General features: G+C 29.4%; 1 protein-coding gene across 3 annotated transcripts in view; it reads right to left on the bottom strand.

The window, feature by feature from the left end:
- Nucleotides 1–21,726: 21,726 nt before the first annotated feature.
- The window catches only part of LOC135953582 (proton-coupled amino acid transporter-like protein CG1139), a 92,662-nt gene continuing 86,402 nt past the window's right edge, over nucleotides 21,727–27,986 (bottom strand). For all 3 annotated transcript variants that reach the window (XM_065503533.1, XM_065503532.1, XM_065503531.1), the window contains exon 6: nucleotides 21,727–26,720. In XM_065503533.1, the coding sequence (XP_065359605.1) occupies nucleotides 26,457–26,720 (264 nt within the window). In that variant the 3' untranslated portion in view covers nucleotides 21,727–26,456. The remainder of the gene's footprint in view (nucleotides 26,721–27,986) is intronic.

Below are 27,986 nucleotides of genomic sequence, written 5' to 3'. Positions count from 1 at the left end.
GAAATTGGAACACAAACGAAGATATAGGATAGAAATACCCGAGGTGTCCTACTTTGAGGACCCTTGGTCGCGCCCCTGGTAGGCCCATGAGGTTCACATTCAGAACTTAAACTCGATAGCACTTCTTCTTTGTGCATGTGAAATTTCATTCAAACCAATCTAACCATTTAGAAGTTACAGATTTATTTCCTTCTTTTTTTTCTATACCACTATATGTCGCTTACGATAAAATTCGTTTACTGTAAAATGAAAACATTGACTTACGATAAAATTTTACACCCATATAATTTTGAAGTTATTAATAATTTTGATGTTCTGAGAACGCTAAAACATCAGTCGGTCCATAAAATTTTAATTTTTTCAATAAAAAAAAAAATTTAGAAAATGTCGCTTACGATAATTTGGCGCTAAGGGCTCGATATTTTTCAATCTAATTGAGATATTGACTTGAACTTTTTTTGGTAAGAACAAGAATTTACTCATCTAAACAAAAAAAAATAGTTCGGAATAAATGTGGATCAAATTACTCCTAATATTTGCAATCCTATTAAAATTTGTATACAAATTTTAGTTTTAGAAACTTAATAAACACGAATATATAATAAAATCTTTATTTATTAACAAAACTCAATGAAATTTTCAGCGTTTTTTTAAAATTTTTCATTCTAAATAACAAAGTGTAAAAAAAACTTGTCAAAAGGTTAAAATGAATCCCGCAATTCCTGAAAATTGGAGCGAAAATCCCCAAAAATTATATGTTCTAAAATGTTGCCCATAGAGTCCACATTTCCTTTGGGGCTGGAAAAATACTTTACAGGTAATTAGAAAACTCATCAAGGTTTCCAAAGCTGCTTTCCATTTTCTAATCCCAGCTTTGGGATTTTAGAACATGTGGCCCAAAGTTGAAATTTTGATAAAAAAAAAAATAGGTCAATTTCCGAAAATCCCAAAAATTGTATATTTTACAATTTTGACCATAAAGTAAACATTTCCTATGGGGCTCGGAAAAAACTTTGGGAATAAATAGAAAACACATCAAGGTTTCCAAAGCTGCTTTCCGTTTTCTGATCCCAGCTTTGGGATTTTAGAACATGTGGCCTAAAGTTGTAATTTTGATATAAAATAGGTCAATTTCCCAAAATCCCAAAAATGCTATGTTTTACAATATTATCCATAGATTCTACATTTCCTTTGGGGCTGGGAAAATACGTTGGCGATAAATAGAGAAAACATCAAGGTTTCTAAAGCTGCTGTTCCGTTTTCTGATCCCAGCTTTGGAATTTTAGAACATAAGGCCCAAAGTTGAAATTTTGCTAAATAAAAATATGCCAATTTCCCAAGGACGTAGGGGCGAGATATTCGAAAAATAGGACATGTTTTTTATACCAAAATATTCTCCTTAAAGATACCTCACAGAAAACCATTAAATTGTTACTTGTTTTTAAAGAAAGTTTTTTTTTAAATAAAAAAAGAATTAAGTCACCTTTTCGCCCAAAAAAAGCAAAAATCTACTAATTTTTTAATTGAAAATCTTTTATTTTAGCATCCATAATTGGTATTGCTCTGAAATCTTTTGTATATTATTAGTAATTTAGTTGTCCAACTAACAAAAGAAATTCGTTCCATTCGGTCCAAAAGTACGCTCTAAATTTTTTAAAAAGGTATGGCCAAATTTTAAAATTTCAATTTTGAAAAGCCTATAACTCGGAAATTATAAGAGATCAATAGCACAGGCAAGACCTAGCCGAGCGCTTTCCAAAAATATAAAAATCTTTGAAATCGGAGGGAAACAAAAAAATGGTTTAAACATTTTACATATCGAAGGCACCCTACTTTGAGCCCCTATAGCGCCGCCCCTGGAGCATTTGTAGGATTCATTTTAATAACTTGAAATCGAATACTCCTTGGCTACGCCCACGTCTAATTTTATTCCGATCGGACCAGCCGTTTAGAAATGCCAGATTTATCTGCAAACAATTTTGATTCTGCCCCACTGTGCACCGCCAGATCGGCAATAGTCATCGTGTTTTTCCCATGACTTTCGGCAGAGTGTTGATATTAAAATTCAAGAGCAGTGGAGAGACTACGTCTCCTTGTACACGCAGAGAAAAATAAAAGTCGAGGTCTCTCGGCTTCAATTCTTCTGGTACACAATTTCTCAGCTTTTGGATGAATCTTGCTGCTCTCAAACATTTTGAAATTACTGCTTGAGTAGCTCCCAATGATTTTGCTAGCTCTTGTTGAGTTTTTCAACAATCTTCTTGGAGTCATGACATGTTTCTTCTCAGCGTGTAGATTCAATGCACCTGCATTTTGCAAAAATCTTTACAAAGAATTGAGGTACATATTTTTGGTCGAATTTATAGAACAATAAATAAACGTTGGAACTATGGATTATAACTGCCGTTAAAATAATAGCCTCCAATATAAAAATATGTTTTAACAAAAACTAATAATATTTTATATGAAATTTGAAAAATACTTTACTGCCAATTCTTATCTTTAAAGGTCATTTCATTAATATAAATAAATATATTTAAAAACTTTTCTTTCTGAATTAAAGATAAATTCAACTCAAGAGCTTAATAATCTTGTAATAAACAATTTCAAGTATTAAAAATTGTTTTTAAATCCAAACACAATTTTTTTTTATCAGCATAATAAACGACCTTCTTAAAAAGAATATGACAATTTATTTATTTACAATTCTCATACTCATAATTGAACTGAATTTCGTAAATTTTTTTTATTCAAAAATTTTTGCAAATGATAAAAAATTTTCACACGATTTGTAAAACAAATCTACTTGTAGAATTGTTACTGAAATAAGTTGTTGTTTTTTTTTCAAGAATTTTTAAAGCTCAATAAAAACACGAGTAATAAAACAATCTCTTCTTTCCATAAACAACAAGTAAGAAAGTATGGTCGGTCAAGCCCGACCATATAATACCCTACACTAAGTAAAAGAGCAAAAAAAAATTTTCTTTTAAAATTTCAATAATTTATATTTTTGAGTGATTTTCGGAAGTGGGCCTTATATGGGGGCTATGACCAATTATGGACCGATCACCATGAAATTAGGTCGTGTGATTTATGTGTATATTGAAGTTAACTATGTTGAATTTTGTGTGTTTAACAACATTTTTAAGCGATTTATGCACGTTAAAGTGATTTTCGGAAGCGGGTCTATATGGGAGCTATGACTAATTATGGACCGATCGTAACAAAATTTGGTGACATGAATTTTGTGTATATAAAACTTATTTGGAGTGGAATTTGTGGAGATACATATATAAATTAAACATTTATGACCGATAAAGTCCAATTTCGGGAGGACATTTGTATGGGGGCTAGGTGAAATAATGGACCGATTTCAGCCAGTTTCAATAGGCTTGGTCCTTGAGCCGAAAAAATAATATGTATCAAATTTCATCGAAATATCTTCAAAATTGCGACCTGTACTCTGCGCACAAGGTTTACATGGACAGCCAGCCAGCCAGCCAACCAGACGGACGGACGGACGGACGGACGGACGGACATCGCTTAATCGACTCAGAAAGTGATTCTAAGTCGATCGGTATACTTTAAGGTGGGTGTTAGACTAATATTTTTGGGCGTTACAAACATCTGCACAAACGCATAATACCCTCCCCACTATGGTGGTGTAGGGTATAAAAATGTGTTTGTATGAATATTTCCCAAAGTAGATACAATTTATACGTATGTATTTACTCAGGTGTTTTGTTGTTTCTGATTTCTGCTCACACTCAACTAAACACTTCGTGCAATTGGAAACGCGCAAAAGCACCCACCACTGACTGGAGTGGCAGGAATAAGCTCATGAGAAAAAGAACACATTTCAAGTATGAATTCATACTAAATGGCTTTAGCAAAGAAATGAAATCCAGAATAATGAATTTTGAAAAAAAAAATACAACACAGTATTGTGTAATGAAACTCAATATGGGGTTAAGCGTGGGAAAAAATTACACCCACCAAAAAAAAAAACCTATTCAGTCACTCAGTCAGTCAACACTCTTCGCTGAACATGATGAAAAATAAAGTAAATTGTAATCTTTGTGTCTACAATTCCTTTTTGTATTTATTATTATTATTTTTTGCAATATTCTGGAAAGGAGAGTGCAAAAAAAATGTGTTGATAACATAAAACAGTCAAACACAATCAAAATTTAAAAAAAAAATAAAATGGAGAAAAATATTGTGAAAGATCCGAATTATTAACGAAATTGTTTTTGTTTTACAAATGCTGTGCAGTGAAGAGAAGGTATTGTATCAATAAATCTTTTTTTATACAAAAAGTAATAAACTTATCTAAAATTTGTATTTTACGCTCGAATGCTTCCAGAATGCTTCAATCAATTGATCTTATTTTTATACCCACCATTAAAAATTATGGGGTTATATAGATTTTGTCATTCCGTTTATAACACATTACAATATTCAACGCAGATCCACAAAAGTATATATATAATTAGTCCTTATGAAATTCTAAGACGATCTAGCTTTATCCGTCCGTCTGCCTGTTTGTTGAAAACACGATAGGGCCCAAACGAAAGAAGCTAGCTGACTGAAATTTGACACGTAAAAACATAAGGTAGACATGTTATACACACAGTTACTAAATTTTACGTACGATTTACTTTTTGGGACTTTTTTTAAAAAAATATATATTTAAAAATACAAGGCCTGTCTCATTCATTCACTCACTCACTCATGAATGAGTGAGTGAGTGAATGAATGAGCCAGGCCTTGTATTTTTAAATATATAGACTTTTAAAAAAAGGCCCAAAAAGTAAATCGTACGTATACTTTAGTAACTGTGTGTATATCAATGGATAGGGGATTTTGTCTATTTTTCAAAAATATATATAACTTTTAACAATTATCATATTTTGATATCGACTATGCGATTTGAGGATTTTTGCCCTAAATTTGAATTACATAAATGGACCTGGTCCACTCGGTATCAACATATGCGATTTGAGGATTTTTGCCCTAAATTTGAATTACATAAATGGACCTGGACCACTCGGTATCAACCATTTTCAAATTTGTTTTCATATAAAATATTTTAAAAAGTATTAATTCCTTATACATCTTTTTAGAATTTTTTTATATAACTTAAAATGAATAAAAGTACTTTTTTCCAATTTAAAATACTATCGAAAAATAGCCTTTTTAAAATTTTTAAAATTCAAATGCATATAACTTTGGAGTCAGTCACGATTTTTAAACACTTATTTCTTTATTCGACACATGTGTTTATTGTTAGAATAAAAATGGAGAAATTCGGGATACTTAGACCCGATGTTATCAAAAAACTGGAATAGGGTGGGTAAAAATTTTGAAAATTTTATTTTCAAGTGCGAATATCTCCCAAGCTACAAGGGATTTTAGTGCTCGACGAGGAGATTATTAATCTCGAATTTTTGCACACTCTTCCTCTACCAGTGTACAGTGGGACATTTCTAAACGGCTGGTCCGATCGGGATAAAATTTGACGTGGGCGTAGCCATGTGAAAAACTGGGTTTTAAAAGTGTCATATTTTTGAATCTAATTGAGATTTTGTAAAACCAAAAATTAACTTATCTAAACAAAAAATAATTTCCGGAATAACTGTGGATCAAATTGTTCCTAATATTTGCAATCCTATTAAAATTCTGATACAAATTTTAGTTTTAGAAACTCAATAAATATCCAATATGTAATAAAAACTTTAATTATTAACAAAGCTCAGTGAAATTTTCAACGTTTTTTAAGTTTGTCATTCTAAATAACAAAGTGTAAAAAAACTTGTCAAAAGGTCAAAGGGAATCCCGCAATTCATAAAAATTGGAGTGAAAATCCCAAAAATGCTATTTTTTACAATTTTACTCATAGGGTCCAAATTTCCTTTGGGGCTGGGAAAATACTTTGGGGTTAAATAGAAAACACATCAAGGTTTCTAAAGCTGTTTTCCTTTTTTTGATCCCAACTTTGTTATTTTAGAACATGTGGCCCAAAATTAAATTTTTGATAAAAAATAGGTCAAATTCAAATAGTACATGTTTTTTTATACCAAAATTTTCTCCCTAAAGATACCTTACAGAAAAACATAAAATTGTTACATGTTCTCAAAGAAAGTTTTTTTTTTATAAAAAAAGAGTTAAGTCACCTTTTCGCCCAAAAAACAGAAAAAATCTACTATTTTTTTAATTTTTAAATTGAAAATCGTTTATTTTTGGAGCCATAATATATATTGATCTGAAATCTTTTGTATATAATTTGTAATTTAGTTGTCTAACTAACAAAGACAATTTGAGTCCATTCAGTTCAAAAGTACGCCCTATATTTTTAAAAAGGCAGACCAAGGTATGGCAAAATTTTAAATTTTGAAATGCTCGGAAATTATAAGAGATACATAGCACACACAAGCATGTTGTTTCAAGAACTTTCCAAAAATATAAATATCTTTGAAATCGGATGGGAAACAAAAAAATGGCACGAGTTTAAAAATTTTAAATGTCGAAGGTACCCCCGTAGCGCCGCCCCTGGAGCATTTGTTGGGTCCGTTTTAATAATTTAAATTCGAATACTCCTTGTCTAAGCCCAAGTAAAATTTTATCCCTATCGGACCACTGTGCATAGGTGATACGCTCATCTAAATAGTCGATTACGTTTAACTTCTGGTAGCCATGAATTTTAATTCACACTCAAGCATTTTTTGTCTGCCTAAGGGCCATTATTACAATCTTTATAGTTAAAGGTAACTTTAAGCAATAGAAAAAGGTACCCTTAAAGTTAACTTTAACTATAAAGACAAGTTGTAATAATGGCCCTAAATGAGACTTGAAAACGTATTATTCAGCAAACAGAATTTCTTTTAATATACATAGATTTCCAATAAAAAGGACTACAACTGAATATACAATTAGACTGCAAAAATATATACCAATACATAAATAGCTAAAATTGGTCTAGAAATTTACTGAAGATAAATTTGTTGGTGCCTACAATTTGAACTTCTAAAATGGAAACAAATTTGAATATGAATATGGAGGATAAATTTTATCCTCTTATGAATGTTAAAATTGCAATTGAAATCTTTAATAATATATACACATAATTATACATCAGTTCCCCTCTTCTACCCTTAAATTAAAATCCTATTAATGAAATCCTCCTAACAAATAGAATTCCATTTGCACTGGCAACTCTTCAGCTCTGTTAGCCAAACATTTTAGTTGTTACACGGCAAGGCGAATTTATAGAAGGTGACGACAGAACTACAACAAATACAACATATACAAAAACAACAGGTACTTTGTTTTTGTAAAAAGATAAGTGAACTGTCAAAGTTGCCTGTGGTTGTTTTTGCTTTTGGGTTTGTTGTATTTTTCGCCACAACAAACACAAGTGAATTGACAGTTCACTTGTCTAAACAACTGAATAAAAAAAATAATCAGCTGTTCTTCTGTCGTCACCTTCTATAGATTCGCCTTGTTACACGGTCTCCTTTAAAATCGTTCGTTTTAGTTTGTGTTGGCCATCAGTACTAGAAAATTAAATATAGTGGAAGTGTTAAATAAAATATTAAACGGCTTTGTGTACTTAAATAAAATACTATTTAAAATTATTTAATTGAAATTATAATCATTGCGTTAAAATAAAGTTTTTATTAAAACAAATAACCAAAATTATTAGATGAGTTTAGTTGTTGTTGTGACCTTTACATGTGATTTTGCCAGTGTGTCGCGTGATGCTGTGCATTCAAATGTATTGTTGTTGTTGGTATTTGTTATTGTTTTTGCATATAAAAAAAACATGAATAAGAAAATAAGAGCAAAATGTAAATAAATAAAAGCATAGCAAGAGAAAAAGTTGGCGAATTCAGGCAAATACGAGCGAATTCATTATTAGAGTTGTTAATTCTTTAGCTAAGTAGTGTAAATAAGCGGTAATCGGTTCGGCCATTTAATTTTTGTATAATAAATATAATAAATACATATGTAAATAAATGTATATTGTATTTCATGTGAGTTTATTATTTAGAAGCAACAATTTTTATGCATTTCTTATTCAATAAATTGATTTTCTAAAAATAAATATTGGATATTTTTAACTTGAAATGATTTTCGCTTTATCTATGTGTGATTAATATTTTATAAATCTTATCTTATATATAAATAGGCCACACGTTTTTTTTGGTACACTTTTAAGTATGTTATTGTCCACCGATATTGATGAAACATATATGGTTTAAAAGGTGATTTTCTCTAGATGTGCACAATATACTTTATTTTTAAATTTGCTTGATAAACAACAACAACAACATGTTTATGCACATCTAAATTTACGTGTATTTCTACAGAAACGTGAAAAATATTTTTGCGTATACTCAAAAGTAACTGTATAATTTCGTTATTAGTGGTCGAATTTTGACCACCAGGCGATCCTAGTAATCGATTAATTGGCTGACAAATTTTATAAAAAAAATCATGCTGAAAAAAGCACTCTGAAGTTTTGAGATGCATTTACAAGGGGAAAAAATTTAATTTTTTATAAAAATTTTGCGGTTAAAAAATTACTTTTGCAATTTAAATCGAAAGAATAGAAATGTGTACGTAATTGGCCTTCTAATGATATAAAGAAAAAAATTTGTTACAAAATTTTAAAGTTTTTAAAAATTCTCCAGATCATTAACGTGTCTCAGGCCACTAGAACAAGAATTGTAGGAACAAAATTAATATATTTTGCGAAATATTAAAAAAAACTATTTTTACTTAAAATTTATCAATATTTACTTGTATATGAGTTTCTGTCTTCGTAGGTATGACCAGTTTCAAAACTCCATTTTCAAATTTTAAAAAATGTTGTTAAACAAATTTCAGAACATTGCGATTTATTGAGAATATAATAGGGGATTAAAATATGTTAAAATTATGAAAATATCTCATATAGTTTTTCCGTACCTCCAATTTAAATTTTTCTATTTTCGAGAAAAACTAATTATTTCTAATTACTAATTTCCTTACTGTTATAAATTTTTAGTAAAACCTATTCAGGTAATTCTAAATATATTCTGAAATTTTTAGTATAATTGGAAAACGTTAAACCTTAAATCGTGAAGGTCAAAGGTCAAATTTTTCAATATTTGGAATTTCTCATGGAAAGATAGTGAACTATTATATGTTTTTGGGCCAATTTTGAAAAGTATAACATGAAGTCAAGTATTTATAATAACAGCACAAAAATTAAAATTAACCCTTAATGTCACTTGGAGTTAAAATGACTCCAAACATTTAAAATCACAAAAAATACAGTCAATATGAATGGTGCTAAGTCCTACAAGATTTAACACCTTTATAACACTGTCAAAACAGTGTAAAAAAAACACATCATGACTGTTAGTCAGTGTACAATGATTTTAACAACATGAAATGCTTTATGCATAAAACACTCTACATAATGTACGAATGTGTGTTTGTTTGGCTACAGTCAAATCCAAGATAAGATATGGCATAAAATTACCTTGCATACAAAACTAAACCGTCCAACCATCTCTATAAAACTATCTATCCTTACTTTATGTTAGCCTGCCTGACTGACGTACTGACTATATGTACATATGTACATTTATGCGTCCGTCTGTCCATCTATCCTTACTTCCATCAAACAGCAGCATGTGTTAACATCTACAAGTGTATAACGATTGTTTTTTTTTTCTCCATTTGATTTACAACAAAATACATACAACCAAAAGATACAAATAGTATCTATCAGTTTGTTATGTTAGTTTTGAAATTTTCATATTTGTGTGTTGGCATATAAATGAAAATTCACAAATAAACACAGAGAAAAGTAAAAGAAAAACAACGGAAAAACAAGTGTGAATATGAGTGATTGTAAGTAGTGATTGGAGAAAGGGTAAAAAAAGTGCACATATGTATATAAGTTGTATCTTGTAGATGGTTTCTTTCAATTGTAAACTAATCATGGTTGGGTGTTTGAATTACAATTTTTTTTTGGTTAATTTTTGTTGTTTAAACAAAAAATCCAATAATTTTAAACTGTTAATCATAAAACAGCGTGTGAATTTTTTGGTTTTCTTTAAAATGAAAAAAAAGAAAGAAATAATAAATGTCAATAGATATTTATAACTATAATAACTGTGTTTATTTTTCTAAACAATATAGAACTGTGCATATTGTTTATCTTAAAGAATTCTTATCAGTTTGTATTCTGATCTGGTTGTGCCAACTTTCAAAAGGATTGTGTACCTTATTATCATTAATAGATCATATAAAATGATTCATACCGGTCTCTATGAAAACAATTTACAGAGCATTAGTGTTATTTACATATAATTTTAAATTAATTCAAATAATTTGTACATTTAATACTCACTTATGATTTATTCTGGCTAATGATTTCGTTATAATAAAATTATTGTAATATTTATTCAAAAAATAAATCTGCCACTTCTGTTTTTTATCAAATACATAATTCGTAAAATTCTGTAAAACTAAATACAAAGTACAGTGTTTCACATAAGTTTTGTTATACTATGAAAAGAGACGCGATTTTATACATGATGACATTAAAGATTTTTACAAATTAATTTGTAATATTAACTATACAATATTAAAGATTTATATCACAATTTAAAAAATTGGGAATGACCTGTTTTGAGATTTTAGAAAAAAATATACCAAAATCTGAAATTTCGACAAAAAATTAGTTAAATTTGGAAGGTTCTTATTAAAAATTAGGCAAATTTTATGTCACATTTCTAAATAAGCTTTATACTAAATCTTTTGAGAAAATAATAAAAATATAGAACATTTATTATAATTTGTAAGTGAATTTTTGACTAAAAATAAAAATTTCTGTAATATTAATCGTGAAAGTAAAATATTTGGACAGTTATTACCGAAGCTATTTGCGAAAAACAAAATTAAGTCGAAAATGTCAAAATAACTCTTAAACTATAAGAGATAATTTAGTTAAATAAACTGGAAAATCTTAACCTTCCCACTTGATTTTTTACAAAATCTGACTCGTTGAATTTTTTTATTCTAACAGGCTGGTCACAAATTTAATTTTCTTAAAGCCTCCTCTACGATCCGTTAATACATAATTTTGCAATCAGACCAGTAGTTTAGAAGATTCAGATTTATTACCACTTTTTTGCTATTGACCCACTGTGCGACGGAGTAAAATTCACCCTTATTCTACTTGGCGTCGTCGTCAATATTGAGTCAACAAATGGTATAGGTTACGCCGATATCGATAACAATTGGTAACTTTTGACAGCTTTTTGTACTTTAACCCGACTTATCTATATGGGGCATTTCATGTCAAGTGAACCAACTTTTGAAATCGATGTCTTCCGATCGGGATGAAATTTGCACCAAGGTTAGCTCTATTGGATAGTAACTCAGACACAATTTTTCAACAACATCGGTCGAGAACTCTGAGTTATAGGGGGTAAAATTTTGACAATTTGGTCAAACAGGGGTTTTTTCTTATCCATGTAACTTATTACCTATTGTTCTTAGCAAAATGTGTCCCAAATAGTATAGATAGCTATTTCTTCGATCTTTCGAAAAAAAATATTTAAAAAAAAAATAAAAAATTTTTAATATTTTTTTTCCGAAATCAAAAACTTTTTTGACTTTTTTTTAAAATGCGTCCTTTTTTTTTTAGATATTTTCCTTGAACACCTACTTGGTCGCTTAGTGGGATGCGAGTGGGATATCTATCAAAATAAATATTTTGTAACTCAAAACATAAAATTTTTTACTTTTTTTGCAAAATCAAAAACTTTGTTGACTTTTTTTTTTCAAAATGGACCCTTTTTTAATCTTTTTTTTTAGGTCAAACAAAAGCTTAGATATTATCCTTGAAGACCTTTTTGGTCGCTTAGTGGGATGCGAGTGGGATATCTATCAAAATAAATATTTTTTAACTCAAGACTTACAATTTTTGACTTTCTTTTTTGCAAATACGATTTTTTTTCCAAATGGGCCCTTTTTTTAAAATTTTTTTTGTAGTCAAAAGAAAGCTTAGGTCCATTCCTTTAAGATATTTTTAGTCCCTTAGTGGGATGCGAGTGGGATATCTATCAAAATAAATATTTTGTAACGCAAGACATACAATTTTTTAATTTTTTTTTGCAAAATCAAAATTTTTTTCCAATATGGGCCCTTTTTTAATTTTTTTTTTTGCTCAAAAGAAAGCCTAGGAAAGCCTCCTTTAAGATATTTTTAGTCCCTTAGTGGGATGCGAGTGGGATATCTATCAAAATAAATGTTTTAACACAAAAATTGTATGTCTTGAGTTACAAAACATTTATTTTGATATATATCCCACTCGCATCCCACTAAGCGATCAAAACCATCTTAAAGGAATAGGCCTAAGCTTTCTTTATAGCAAAAAAAAAAAATTACAAAAAGGGCCCATTTTAAAAAAAGTCAAAAAAGTTTTTGATTTTGCCAAAAAATCAAAAATTGTATATCTTGAGTTACAAAATATTTATTTTGATAGATATCCCACTCGTATCCCACTAAGGGACCTAAAATATCTTAAAGGAATGGACCTAAGCTTTCTTTTGACTAAAAAAAATTTTTAAAAAAGGGCCCATTTTGAAAAAAAATTCGAATTTGCAAAAAAAAAGTCAAAAATTGTAAGTCTTGAGTTAAAAAATATTTATTTTGATAGATATCCCACTCGCATCCCACTAAGCGACCAAAAAGGTCTTCAAGGATAATATCTAAGCTTTTGTTTGACCTAAAAAAAAAGATTAAAAAAGGGTCCATTTTGAAAAAATAAAGTCAACAAAGTTTTTGATTTTGCAAAAAAAGTCAAAAATTTTATGTTTTGAGTTACAAAATATTTATTTTGATAGATATCCCACTCGCATCCCACTAAGCGACCAAGTAGGTGTTCAAGGAAAATATCTAAACTTTATTTTAAGAAAAAAAAAAAAAAAAAGGACGCATTTTAAAAAAAAGTCAAAAAAGTTTTTGATTTCGGAAAAAAAATATTAAAAATTTTTTATTTTTTTTTTTAAATATTTTTTTTCGAAAGATCGAAGAAATAGCTATCTATACTATTTGGGACACATTTTGCTAAGAACAATAGGTAATAAGTTACATGGATAAGAAAAAACCCCTGTTTGACCAAATTGTCAAAATTTTACCCCCTATAACTCAGAGAGTTCTCGACCGATGTTGTTGAAAAATTGTGTCTGAGTTACTATCCAATAGAGCTAACCTTGGTGCAAATTTCATCCCGATCGGAAGACATCGATTTCAAAAGTTGGTTCACTTGACATGAAATGCCCCATATATATAAAAGAGTAACGTTACTGACTGACTGATTCATCATCCCACAGCCCAAACGACTGAAGCTAGAATCATGAAATTTTAACTGTGGGTTCCTCCCTCCCCAAAACGATCCGATAAGAAGGGATTTTTGGAAATTCGAACGTTTAGGGGGTAAAAAAGGTTAAAAACGGGTAAATTCGGTAACCTTATATCTTCAAAGCTAATAAAGATACAAAAAAACTTAAAATGGCATGTTACTCCATTTAAAAAATAAGCTGACAGGTGTTTCGTACTTTTTCGAAATTCAAACCGTTTAAGGGATAAAACGGGTAAAAACTGTATTTTGGTACTTTTTCGGCACCCTATGTATCTTTTAAACCAATAAACAGAGAAACAAAATTTAAATCGTATTCTTTACTTATCAAAAAATAAAAATATAGGTTTGGTACTTTTTGGAAATTCGAACCCTTAAGGGATAAAAATTGTGTTTATTTTTGGTACTTTTTCATAAAATATGTTTTTCTATAATTTGACATAGACATTCGAATATTTTACTATGAGCTCCCACCACGATACAGAAAATTATTTTAATAATATTTTACCACCGAAATGGGGATAAAAAAAGTACCAAAAAGGGGATAAAATAGGGAAAATACATTTTATTGCAAATTATTAAGTCGATGTTGATAATTTTTTTAACATTGGTTCCTGGATTCGTACAAAAATTAACTAACATGGTATAATTTGGAACTGGAGTGCCATGGTGTATTTTAGGCCAAATCCGGGTAAACAGTTTGGTACTTTTTTTAAAACATATTTATTTATTACTGGGCACATTAACATAGATTTTAATCGATTGAGACATGTCTATAGCTTAAACAACTTTTGCAAAATGGAATATTTTTAAATTTCAAACTTGAGGGGTGTTCAAGGAGGAAAAGGGAAATTGGTACTTTTCTCCTAATGGTACCTTTTTAATATTTTAAATTATTTCACTTATCGACATTAAAGTTAGCTGATATGTATCTGAGTGAAGTTAGTGTTAGAAATAAGGGATTATATTTAGGTACCAAAATGTGAGAACTGAACTATAGGTACATTTTCATTCTTCTAATGGTACTTTTTGAATTATCTATACCTAAGTGAGTTAGAATTCTAGGGGTAGAATTTTTGGTACTTTTTCTTTATTCGAATGGTACTTTTAGTAATTTCTTCACCAATGAATTTAGAAACATGAAACAAAGATTATATGGACCCGAGTGAGCCTGAGACTTAATAGTACTATTTCTTTCTTCTAATTGGGGTGGCGAAGCGCACCGGGTCAGCTAGTAACTTATATTTCATTTTGAACGGCACATATATGTCATTGATTCTCACTTATTTATTGAAATTTATAGTGTAAATAACAACTTTTTTCGAATTTTTTACCAAGAAAGTGTGATATGCGGGACGTTTAGCTTTACTTCAGTTTCAAAGTACCAGAGATGGTTTGTGCGGTTCGGAAGTGGAGATTTTGACACGGCAGACATTTTTCAAGGCCAGCCAAAAAAGTTTGAAGACCAAGAATTGGAAACATTGAACATCCATGAATATTGTTGTAATACTCAACGATGCGAATTGAAGGCGATGAAAAATGGAACCATTATGGAACCATTACCGGAAGCGTAAGAGATCGTATGTGAAGTATATCGATATGTTACAAACAGAATGACATGTCTGAGATGCTTAACTTTATGAAGGATCTTGTGTGGCGTCCTTTGTCTTTAGTATCCTTCTGTTATCCCTGTATGAAATTTCATATCAAGTAGTTCAACTACAATGTATCACAAATGGCATTTTGGAAATTCATATTTTAATTCTGCTCCACTGTGCCTTGTGAAATTGGTTTGGTTTTTTGGGATAGGCGTACAATATCTCATGACTGTAGACCCAAAATTCAAAAATACGTATTGTTACGTTTTAACCTTTTCAAAACGTTTGGTTTATTTCCTTTAAATAAACCGGATACTTTTGATTGCAAATAAAAGCCGTTTAGTAGTTTGAAAATTGTAACAACTCTTTATTTATTTAAAATGTACAACAACAGAATTAAATAGTCACTCAATGTTTTTTATACACGTTTATAACTTCTTAGAAATACCGACACTTTATAATGTATACGAATTCACTTGAAAACAAGTAAGAAAGTATGGTCCATATAATACCCTACACTAAGTAAAAGAGCAATAAAAATTTTTCTTTTAAAATTTCAATAATTTATATTTTTGAGTGATTTTCGGAAGTTGGGTTATATGGGGGCTATGACCAATTATGGACCGATCACCATGAAATTAGGTCGTGTGATTTATGTCTATATTAAAGTTAACTATGTTGAATTTTGTGTGTTTACCAACATTTTTAAGCGATTTATGCACGTTAAAGTGATTTTCGGAAGCGGGTCTATATGGGAGCTATGACTAATTATGGACCGATCGTATCAAAATTTGGTGACATGAATTTTGTGTATATAAAACTTATTTGGAGCGCAATTTGTGGAGATACATATATAAATTAAACATTTATGACCGATAAAGTCCAATTTCGGGAGGACATTTATATGGGGGCTAGGTGAAATAGTGGACCGATTTCAGCCAGTTTCAATAGGCTTGGTCCTTGAGCCGAAAAAATAATATGTAGCAAATTTCATCGAAATATCTTCAAAATTGCGACCTGTACTCTGCGCACAAAGTTTACATGGACAGCCAGCCAGCCAGCCGACCAGACGGACGGACGGACAGACATCGCTTAATCGACTCAGAAAGTGATTCTAAGTCGATCGGTATACTTTAAGGTGGGTGTTAGACTAATATTTTTGGGCGTTACAAACATCTGTACAAACGCATAATACCCTCCCCACTATGGTGGTGTAGGGTATAAATACAGCACACTTTAAGGCACTCAGTTGATGTTTATTCAAATAGCGTCTCTGATAAACTCACTAACGACTGCAACCTCTGCCACTATTTATAACACTGCCACTAAAACATACGCCATCTGTGGTGTACTTTCTACAATGTTCTTTAACTGAATATTCGAATTCAAACAGCGTTGCCAACTTACGATCAATGGTCAACTGGAAGCTTTTATTTAATAATGCCCACAGATATGTTACAGTTTGTCATTACAGCACTGTTATTTGAAAGCATTATGCTACTTTTAAATCAGCCCTTAAAATCGTTATATTTGAATTCAATTACAATTTCGTAACAGTATGTATGTATGTGCCTAACATTGCTGTACTCTGTACAGTATTAAACCAAAGTAAACATATAAACAATTTATTTGTGAAAAATTAAATTTTTATTTTCATTTTAAAAGTATGTATTAAAAATTGCATTGATTCCTTTCCTACAAGAGTCAAACAAAAATATAGAGAGAGACTAACAGACAAACAATCAACAAATTCGAAGCATGACTTTTTTGATTAACCTTTTGGACTTAGGAACATCATTTGGCGGCTAAGGATGGCTCACTAGCTAGTGGCTACAAGTTTTGATAAAATATTAAAGACAAAACCAATAATAAAACACATCTATTCAAATCGCATAAACTTTATTTCTATTTGCTTTTTCTCCTAATTCAATTTGTTTTCTTTTTTTAGCAGCTTCAATTCCTTTATTAAATTATAAGCAATTTATTTACTTCTAAATATGTGTATATTTGTTTTTAAAGTTTTTTTATATTTTTTTGAATTTTTGCTTATTTGGTTATTGATTTTTTGTTGGTTTTTCTCCTTCTACGAATATTTTTAAGTTTGTTGATTTTCAACGGATTTCCTTAGGATTGTTTGTTTTCTATTGGTAGATTTTGTTAGATTTATCGCCGAGTTGCATCTTTATTTGCCTGTCCAATGCAATTGACTCCATACAACTAACTCTAAGTACTTTGTGATAAATGTACTTCTATGATTGTTTTCGATTTGTTGATTATTTGATTATTGTTATTAGTTTCACATTTAATTTTGCCATAAAATACTCAACTCAAAGCTTACCACAGACTAAGTTTAAGTATTTAAATCGCCAGTTAGTTAGACAGACACAAAACCAGTGAATACTATACACATATTGTTGTTAGATAAGATAGATGTTGGTCTGGCCTAAAACTCTTTCTAAGCCATATTTATTGCTGTGTAAAACTTGAGTTATTAACCATTATTTAACAATTTGCTTAAAATTGTTTTGTTTTACAGCCATTTATTTATTATTTGGAAAATTTTGTAAATAATTTACATACAATCCGCCAGTTTGTGTTCTGTTATTTATGTAATGAAGTTGTTAAACGTATTGATAGATTTATTAATTGGGGAAATTGTTTTGTTTTATTTTTGGTTTTTATCATAAATATAGTAGAATGATATAAGTTGTATCTGACTAGTTTGTGTGTCTTAATAATTGAATTTGGCGTGTTAAAATTTATGAAAATTTCTTATTACCTTCGAAATCTATTATGAGCAGTGATCGAGAGAGCGTTATGCATCGATCGAAACAAGCAATAGTCGAACGAGACTTAGTCTGGACTGTAACGCGGGTGAGGGAAAACTTTCCAACCATTTTATTCTAAATACTTTTTAATAGAACTTGCAAAATGTGGCCGAGCGTTGTCATGATGGAATATTACAGCTTCATGTCTGGCCGCATATTTTGGTCGTTTTTCGGCCAATTCTTGCTTCAAACGAATCAGCTGAGTTCGGTATAGGTTCCCTGTGATGGTCTGGCCAGATTTCAGCAGCTCATAATAAATAGAACCCTTTTGCTCCCACCATATACAGAGAATTACCTTAGCGCCATGGATATTTGGCTTTGGTGTCGATTCGGCTGGTTGGCAAGGCTTCACATACGATCTCTTAGGCTTCGGGTTATTGTAATGGATCCATTTTTCATCGCAAGTAATGATTCGGTGGAAAAATGATTTTCTTTTATAGCGTTCAAGCAGCATTTCAGACATGCAAAATCGTCTTTCAAGATCCCTCGGCTTCAATTGGTATGGTACCTAATTTCCCTGCTTTTGTATGAATCGTGTTGCTTGGGCAGCTTGAAATGAATTTGACAGCTCTTGTTGAGTTGGACAACAATCTTCACCAATTCGTGGCCTTCAAAAATATTTGGCTGGTCTGGGCGATCTTTGTCTTCCATCACCTGATGGAGCACATTCACCATATGCTTCGTTGAGCAATCGGTGTGCATCAACGGCACTTGTTTTTCAAATTAAAAAAGTAAAGCAAAACTTCCCGCATATGACGGTTCGTTGGTATAGAATTAAACATTTTCCAAACCAAAAAATCTACCACAATAAAAACGACAAATATAATAATACACCCAACAGTTGCAGGAGACAGTGCCGAGCTACTGATTTTATCTATCAATTACGGTGACAACTAGTTACATAACTAGCCACGTGCATGTCCTAAGCACGGGGTCAACTGATACTTTTGCATTACAATAGTCTCATTGTCAGATAGCTGGTCCAAAGTAGTCAACACTTTGGATTCACTTGTGACTAAGGAACATGAAGATGTATAGTCATTCAATGGGAGAGGAGTTTCAAATATGAAGGGTATAAAAACGCATTTCCATGAGTGAAGATTTCAATAACAATTTTCTTTCCCAATTTTGTTTCAAACAAATACAGGAAAATAAAGATACACTTGCTTATCGACATAAAACGGCATTATCTTTAATATTAATTTTATGCAATAAAATTAAAAGCATATCTTAAGGCGTACTAAGAAAACTAAATTTATTGACATGGTTGCCAGAGGAATAAGTTCATCATAACAAATTTCACAGATATTTGAGAATATAAAAAAAAAATGAATCAAAAAGTTTTAAAAATTGCAAAAGTATGAAATGTTAGTGGTGTTTCTGATGAGTACATATAATATTTGTATGCAAGTATTTGATATAACAAAATAAAAATGTATCCGTTCAATTTTCTAAATAGCATTTACCATAAAAACAAGTAATTTTGTGTGATGAAATAAAATTTTATAGAAGACCACTCAGTGAATTGAATCCATTAAAATTTATATTAGAGTATACAAAAAAGTTCCAATGATAACACCGTCCGACAAATAGAGAAAAAATTCGTTAGACACGAACGTCTGAAACTATAAATTTAATGGAGAAAAACTGTGTTTTCAGTTTTTCATTTCGTGATCATGTGTCCTTTTTTAAGGACTTCAAAGTTTCAAAGAAGTACATTTTTCAAAAAATATTTAAAAATACTCCTGCTATTCCAACAATGACAAATTGTATATCAAAAGAACAAGAAGAGTTGTAAAATATTTTGTATTATCTTTATTTTATCCTGTAAGGATCAAAAAATGTCCTTTAAAAAACTAGTGCGTTACATACCCAAATATTCTATACAAAATGTCAAAATTCATCCTTTATATATATAAAGGTCAAATTAAAATATAAAACAAGTAAGGAAGTATGGTCGGTCAAGCCCGACCATATAATACCCTACACTAAGTAAAAGAGCAAAAACATTTTTCTTTTAAAATTTCAATAATTTATATTTTTGAGTGATTTTCGGAAGTGGGCCTTATATGGGGACCATGACCAATTATGGACCGATCACCATGAAATTAGGTCGTGTGATTTATGTCTATATTAAAGTTAACTATGTTGAATTTTGTGTGTATACCAACATTTTTAAGCGATTTATGCACGTTAAAGTGATTTTCGGAAGCGGGTCTATATGGGAGCTATGACTAATTATGGACCGATCGTAACAAAATTTGGTAACATGAATTTTGTGTATATAAAACTTATTTGGAGCGGAATCTGTGGAGATACATATATAAATTAAACATTTATGACCGATAAAGTCCAATTTCGGGAGGACATTAGTATGGGGGCTAGGTGAAATAATGGACCGATTTCAGCCAGTTTCAATGGGCTTGAACCGAAAAAATAACATGTCCCAAATTTCATCGAAATATCTTCAAAATTGCGACCTGTACTCTGCGCACAAGGTTTACATGGCCAGCCAGCCAGCCGACCAGACGGACGGACAGACGGATATCGTTTAATCGACTCAGAAAGTGATTCTAAGTCGATCGGTATACTTTGAGGTGGGTGTTAGACTAATATTTTTGGGCGTTATAAACATCTGTACAAACGCATTATATGCTCCCCACTATGGTGGTGTAGGGTATAAAAAAAATGTATTAGTATACAAAAAAGTTTTATTAAGAAAAGTGCATGTTTATAAACTACAGCACCATACTGGGGGAGGTATAATGGGTTAGGGCTGTTGTTTGCAACATACAAAAAATATTGTCCCAATACCCACCTTAAAGTATACCAGCTCAGGATCGCTTTCTGAGTCGACTAAGTGATGTCCGTCCGTCTGTCCGTCCATCCATGTAAACCTTGTAATCAAACTACAGGTCGCAGGTTTAAAGACAAAATTCTACAAAATTTGGCACAAACCTTTATATTGCCCCAAGGACAAAGGCTATTGAATTTGGTTATAATCAGCCCATTATTTATCCTATCCACCAACAATTGGCCTATTTGAAAATAGTTAAGCTCTCATAAATATCTCAATTATAAACATATTCAAACCAAATTCAGCACAATTAAGTTTTATGTAAGCCGAACTCCCACGACCAAATTTCGTGACGAACGGTCAACAACCGAACGAACTTTCTGTAAAAGACTTTCAATAGAATAATTTTTATAGAAGACTATACAAACAAGACTTTCTATATACGTCTTTCTATGGAAGAGTTTCTATAGAAGACTTTCTGTAGAACAGTTTCTATGGTAGCCTTTCTAAAGTGGATATTTCAAAATTTAAATTATTTTGAAAGATTCGCACTTGATCTATTATAAAACAAGTAAGAAAGTATGGTTGGCCACGCCCATAATATTTCAAGAATTTATTTTCATGAAAGATTATCGGAAGTGCTCCTTATATGGGAGATATGACAAACTTTGGTGATATGACTTCCGTATATGTATATAAAACTTATCTTTAGAGAACTCTGTGTAGTGACCAATTTATGAACCGATAAAGTCCTAGTTCGGGGGGCTAGGTTAAATAATAGACCGATTTCAGCCATTTTCAATAGGATTTGTCATTCGGAAAAAAATATATGAGTCAAATTGGATCAAAATATCTTCAAAATTGTGACCTGTACTTTACCAGCCGGACGGACATCGTTTAATCAACTCAGAAAGTGCTTTTTTGTCGATCATTATATTTTAAGACGCCTGTTAGACTAATATTTTAGGGTGTAGGATACAAATGGTGGTGTAGGGTATAAAATTAAATACGATAAATACGAAAATACTCTGAGAAAATGTTCACTTGCTATATTTATTCCATAATTAAAGAAACACCTTTTTATTTTTTTTATTTAAATCTTAAAATAATTTTAATTATTTATTGTAAAATTGAATTTCAAGTTTATTTATAAAATAAATTTACAATTAATGTAAATCTGATTAGAGTTTTTTAATAAAATAAAAATTAAACAATATTAGGGGCAAGCCAATAAATGATTAAATTAAAAATTAAAGCAACTCAAAAATCATACAAACTATTTTCAAAAAAAATATAATTAAAATTAATAATAACTACACATATTATTATTAAAAAAAATATCAATTAATATTTTGGTCTTTTTTTTACACAAACGTGATTGTTAATACAAAATTTTGGTTAATTTTTAAAGCTTTTTTTTCGGTAATTTTATAAATATTTATATTATGTATTTTGAAAAAGGTGGTTAAATTTTAAAATTAAAACCTTTGAATAGTTCAAATAAAATCAGTTTTTCTTAAAGTGTACTTTTTGTAGATTTTAATTTGTTTATAAAAAGTTTTCAAATCAATATTTAAATCCTTTTTAATACATTGTCTTATAATTAACAATTATTAAGAAATAATTGTAAAATATAGGAACGCAACAAAAATTACTGAGCTAATATAACAGATTTTGAATAAACACAAAAGGTAATTTTAAATTAAAGTTAAAAATTAATTAAAAATATTACAAATAATTTTATTAGAATTACAGCCACTAGGTACTTTTATTTATTGGTTTTGTTATGTTTTTTTTATTTTAAAAGGATTTTGTTAAATCATTTAATAAGATTTTAGCAAATTTAATGAATTATATTTAATTTCCTTTTTAACCTTATTTAAATGATTCAACTTAGCCCTGAATTGACTTGTTTTTAGATTTTCAATACTTTTTTATGTTTCTTTTTTTATCGTTAGTATTTTATATTTATTACTATTTAATTTTAGTTTTAGTAAAGTGGGTTTAATTTAAAAGGGTCATTTAATAAGTGTCAGATAATTTCATTTGATTTATATTCAGATATTTAATTTTCTAAAAGCCTTAATTAAATGATTCTACTTGGCCCTTAATTGACTTGATTTTAGATTTTCAATTTTTTTTTAATATTTAAAATTTATTACTATTTAATAATTGAAATCCCAATAAACATTAAGAACCTAAAAATTCAAGCACTGGAAAATATTCTTGGATTTTTACTTGAATTATACTTGAAAATTTTGAAGAGTTTTTCAAACAAAAATCATTTGACTTGAATTTAATTTGCAGAATTATGTTGATATAAAGTGTAATAGATCTATAATTCAATTGCTTGACACTGGAATCCAGGCTGAAATTATATTTGTTTTAAATTTGAATTCCATGAAAAACCCTTATTGGGATGGGTTTAATTTTTACTCAATAAACTTTTTATCTTTTAAATTTTGTTTCTTGGCTGGTCCATTTGTATTGGTTGCAGTTTTTTTCAATTGTATATTGGATATTGTCTATTTTTTTTTAGTTTTAATTTATGGTTAGTATAAAAAAATATTCTTTCAGCCAAAAAATATTTAAAATTCTTTTCAGCTGATTTTCTTTAATTTAAAATAATTAAATCTAGATTTTATTTTTCTTTTTAAAAATGTTAATTTATAATTGTATTTAGGTGATAGTTTTTTTTTAATTTGGCCTGAAAACAGTTACTTTTTGTAGGAAAATTAACTTTATTGCGCAATTTTTGGGAGGTTTTAATATGATTTGTTTGAATTGCAATCCATTTTATTAAATTGATGACTTTTTATGTAGTTTTGAAACCATTTATGAGGAAATATTTGAAATATGAGGATAAATTTTGAAAGGTCTTGGCAGAAATTTCGCTTCAGAATAATGAAAATATCGATATTGAATTCTTTGTAAAATTAAGTAGAAAATTTGAACTAGAACCAGTTCCTTTTACTGAGGAACCAATCAATCAGTTATCTTTGTTTTTTTGAAATAAATGTTCAAAGAATTTTTAATATTTTGTCGTATTTGAACCTCATTTTCTCATTTGCTTAGTTGTTGATCGTGTTGCATTTAAAATGGTTTTAAGTATTCTTATTTGCTAAGTTGTTCTATTTGAATGATCGTGTTGCATTTGAAAAGGTTTTAAGTTTTCTTAAAGTACCTAGTAGAATGGGCAATGAAAGTAGGTTGATAAAAAAGTTGATAGATTTTAGATAAATTTTAATCTAAAATTAAGATCACTACAAACATATTCAAAATATGTATTTTACATAGGTTAGTTCAGTTACTTGTCTTGTTCGCTTCTGAAAGGAAAAACTTACAGTCCATTTTATAGTAAGTTCATGTCCCGTAAAAACGATCATGAGATCAATTTCCATCCTTCTGAACTTTAATAAAAGGGGACAAACAACTATGAAGATCGACATAGTCAATGTAGGGACACACATATTTATTTTTGACCTACGAAGCTCTTCCGATTGTATGTCTTTAACACGTGTCTAGAGCAGTGGTGGGCACTTATTGCCACCAAGCCCGATAGTAATTGTTTATTCAGATATAAAGACCTCGAATGTGAGCGAAATTTGTTAAAGTTATCAAAAGTGAAACACATTCAGAAAATTCGTTTAATTTTACAATACATTTACTCATGTATTACGTTATTTTTGTGCCGATCACTGGTCCAGAGATCTCATCTTTTTAGGTACGAATTACTGCTTGCTTATGGTTCTGGAGATCCACAAGATCTTCATTTAGCTACATTTTGAATTCGTCTGGTACTTAACATACTTTTTAATAAGGTTATGAAAATATGTTAAAATTTAAGATGAATTGTTTATTTTTTAGTTACCACTTTAGAAGGAAATTTTTGCATTTTATCATAGATTGCAGATTGCTAAGTCAGCGACAGCAGTATCGACCAAAATTTGATTTCCCCAGGCAAGAAATCTCAGCAACAAAAAGACAAGTAGAATTAAGTGAGACATTTTAGGAAGTAAACATCTCAAGATTTTGGTTGGTTTTAGTAGATCAAGTGGTTTTAAACTAGATGTAAATTCCGAAAGGACACGAGTCTCTCTTAGCGACAGCTATAGAAACCGAAAACAACTCTCGTTAACAGTTGAACTGTTACAATAACAATAATCATTAAAAAAATACAAGAGAAATATAAATGAGAATCTGGAGAAACTCTTGGGTAAATTTAGTGATCAATTGGAATAAAAAAGTCAGCTTGATGGACTCAACTTCTTTTAGAGAATACTTTTGAACTTTATAAAAAAATATGAATTTTTTGTATAAAATTTAATATTTCATTAAAATTTGTTACTTTTTCATAGCATTTTTAGTTCTTACATATGTCAGAAATATAAATGAGAATCTAGAGAAACTTTTGGGTAAATTTAGTGATCAATTGGAATAAAAAAGTCAGCTTGATGGATCCAACTTTTAAAATTTTTTTAGATAAGAACAAGATTTTGAACAACTGTTCTAAGAAAACTAGAACAAAAATTAGACAATTTTTCAGTTTTTCATAACAAAGTTTTTGTACTATTACAAAGTCATCAAGGATTGTAAACTTAATGACAGGCAAAACCAAAAACAACTCTCGTTAACAGTTGAACTGTTACAATAACAACAATCATTAAAAAAATACAAGAGAAATATAAATGAGAATCTGGAGAAACTCTTGGGTAAATTTAGTGATCAATTGGAATAAAAAAGTCAGCTTGATGAACTCAACTTCTTTTAGAGAACTACTTTTGAACTTTATAAAAAAATATGAATTTTTTGTATAAAATTTAATATTTCATTCAAATTTGTTACTTTTTCATAGCATTTTTAGTTCTGTTACTGACAAAGTCATCAAGGAATTATCAGTATCAACATGGATTAGATTCAAAACATTTGCCCAATTCACAATTGGTGTCGTAGCGTTGTATCGTTGTATGTCGTAATTTTTTTTATTAATGATTTGTTTTTGTTTCGAAAAATTTGTTTGAAAAATATTTATGACATACAATGCTACAACACTTACGATATCAATTGTGAATTGGGCAATTATAAATTGAAATTAAAGGTATTAGTTTATACATATTTGCCAATTACTATTTGGTTAGTACATTTTCAGTTTATGCTGTTATGTTATTTTCAAAATGATGTTTAAAAAAAATATTCTATTAAAAACTTAAGCTAACTTTTGCACAAAAACTAATTTACAGTCATATATAAATTATAAGATTTCCACAAATATTTAGTTAAGCCTACAACATTTAAGTAAAGGCAAACAATTGCAAACAGCTGTTAAACAAAATGTTTGGTAGCAACAAATAAAAATGATGTTTTGAATTATTAAAATTTATTTATAGAAACCTGAGTTAATTTTCCCTTTTTCTAAATACAACTGTAAACTGTTTTTCTTTTCATAAAACTATTGTAAAGATCTTTGTGGCTTTAATCATAATTTGGTTATGTTTTTCCATTATTTTGATTGGTTAAATAAATATTTTATATATAAATTTGAGTTACTTTGTTACAATTAGAATCCCTGTCTGCATAAATTGCAGTTTTCTTTGTGTCTATGGTTAAATGTTAGTATATACTTTGTTTTTTTTTTGTTGTTTAATTTTTAAATATTTATATATTTATTTCTCTTTTGTTTTATTTTTTTGTTTATAAATATACAAACAAATTTATAAATTAATTATTAAAAGGTTATTTTTCTCATTATTTTTTTTATCATAATATTTGTTAAAACAAAATTAACACAGAATACTTAAAAACTTAAATTAATCTTTACTACTGAATTCAGCACGGAATTCTAATATACTGACATAGGTACCCGTTACAAAGCCCAAAATGCCAAAGCAAATTAGTAGAATATTTTTCCATAAACGCCAATTGAAACGTCCATAACCGGGATCTTCATTATACACAGCCAATTCTATAATGGATGGCACAATCATGCCCAAAGTACTTAGGCACACAGCACCGATAAGGGAAATGAATGGACCCAAATTGGGTAGAGCAACAGCAATGGCACCGCAAATTATCTGCAAATGAGGATAAATTAAAAATTGATAAGTTATAAAGAAAATTTTGAATTTAAAACAGAAAGTTCTTAAGGGAAATTCTCAATAAGCACCAAAGCTACCAAAAATTCAAGCACTGGAATTTGACTTGAATGCAACTGAAATTATGTTTTAAACTTAAAAAATATTTGAAAAAAATAACATTACTGGAGATTGCTTCCGTATAATTTAAGGCTTGAATTACACTTGATTTCAACTTGAATTCCAGTAAAATTTAATTTATGTTTCCTTTTTACTGGAGAATGTTATAGAAATAAAGTGTAATACAACTGTAACTCAATTGCATGGCTATAATTCAAGGCTTGAATTACACTTGCATTCAACTTGAATTCCAGTAAAAATTAATGTATGTTTCCTTTTAACTGGAGAATGTTATTGAAATAAAATGTAATACAACTGTAATTCAATTGCTTTACTATAATTCAAGGCTTGAATTACACTTGCATTCAACTTGAATTCCAGTAAAAATTAATTTATTTTTCATTTTTACTAGAGAATGCTATTGAAGTAAAATGTTATTGCAATAAAATGTAATACAACTGTAATTCAATTGCTTACGTATAATTCAAGGCTTGAATTACACTTGATTTCAACATGAATTCCAGTAAAAATGAATTTATGTTTCCTTTTTACTGGCGAATGTTATAGAAATAAAGTGTAATACAACTGTAACTTAATTGCTTGGCTATAATTCAAGGCTTGAATTACACTTGATTTCAACTTGAATTCCAGTAAAAATGAATTATGTTTCCTTTTTACTGGAGAATGTTATTGCAATAAAATGTAATACAACTGTAATTCAATTGTTTGACTATAATTCAAGGCTTGAAATACACTTGCATTCAACTTGAATTCCAGTAAATATTAATTTATTTTTAATTATTACTAGAGATAGTATTGAATACTATTGAAGTAAAGTGTAATACAACTGTAATTCAATTGCTTCCATATAATTCAAGGCTTGAATTACACTTGATTTCAACTTGAATTCCAGTAAAAATGAATTATGTTTCCTTTTTACTAGAGAATGCTATTGAAGTAAAGTGTAAATACAACTGTTATTCAATTGGTTGACTATAATTCAAGACTTGAATTACACTTGATTTCAACTTGAATTCCAGTAAAAAATAATTTAATGCTATTGAAATAAAGTGTAATACAACTGTAATTCAATTGTTTGACTATAATTCAAGACTTGAATTACACTTGGATTCAACTTGAATTCCA

The sequence above is a fragment of the Calliphora vicina genome, chromosome 3, assembly GCF_958450345.1.
Source record: "Calliphora vicina chromosome 3, idCalVici1.1, whole genome shotgun sequence".
Lineage (NCBI taxonomy): Eukaryota > Metazoa > Arthropoda > Insecta > Diptera > Calliphoridae > Calliphora > Calliphora vicina.
This window is presented reverse-complemented; position numbering and strand designations above follow the sequence as displayed.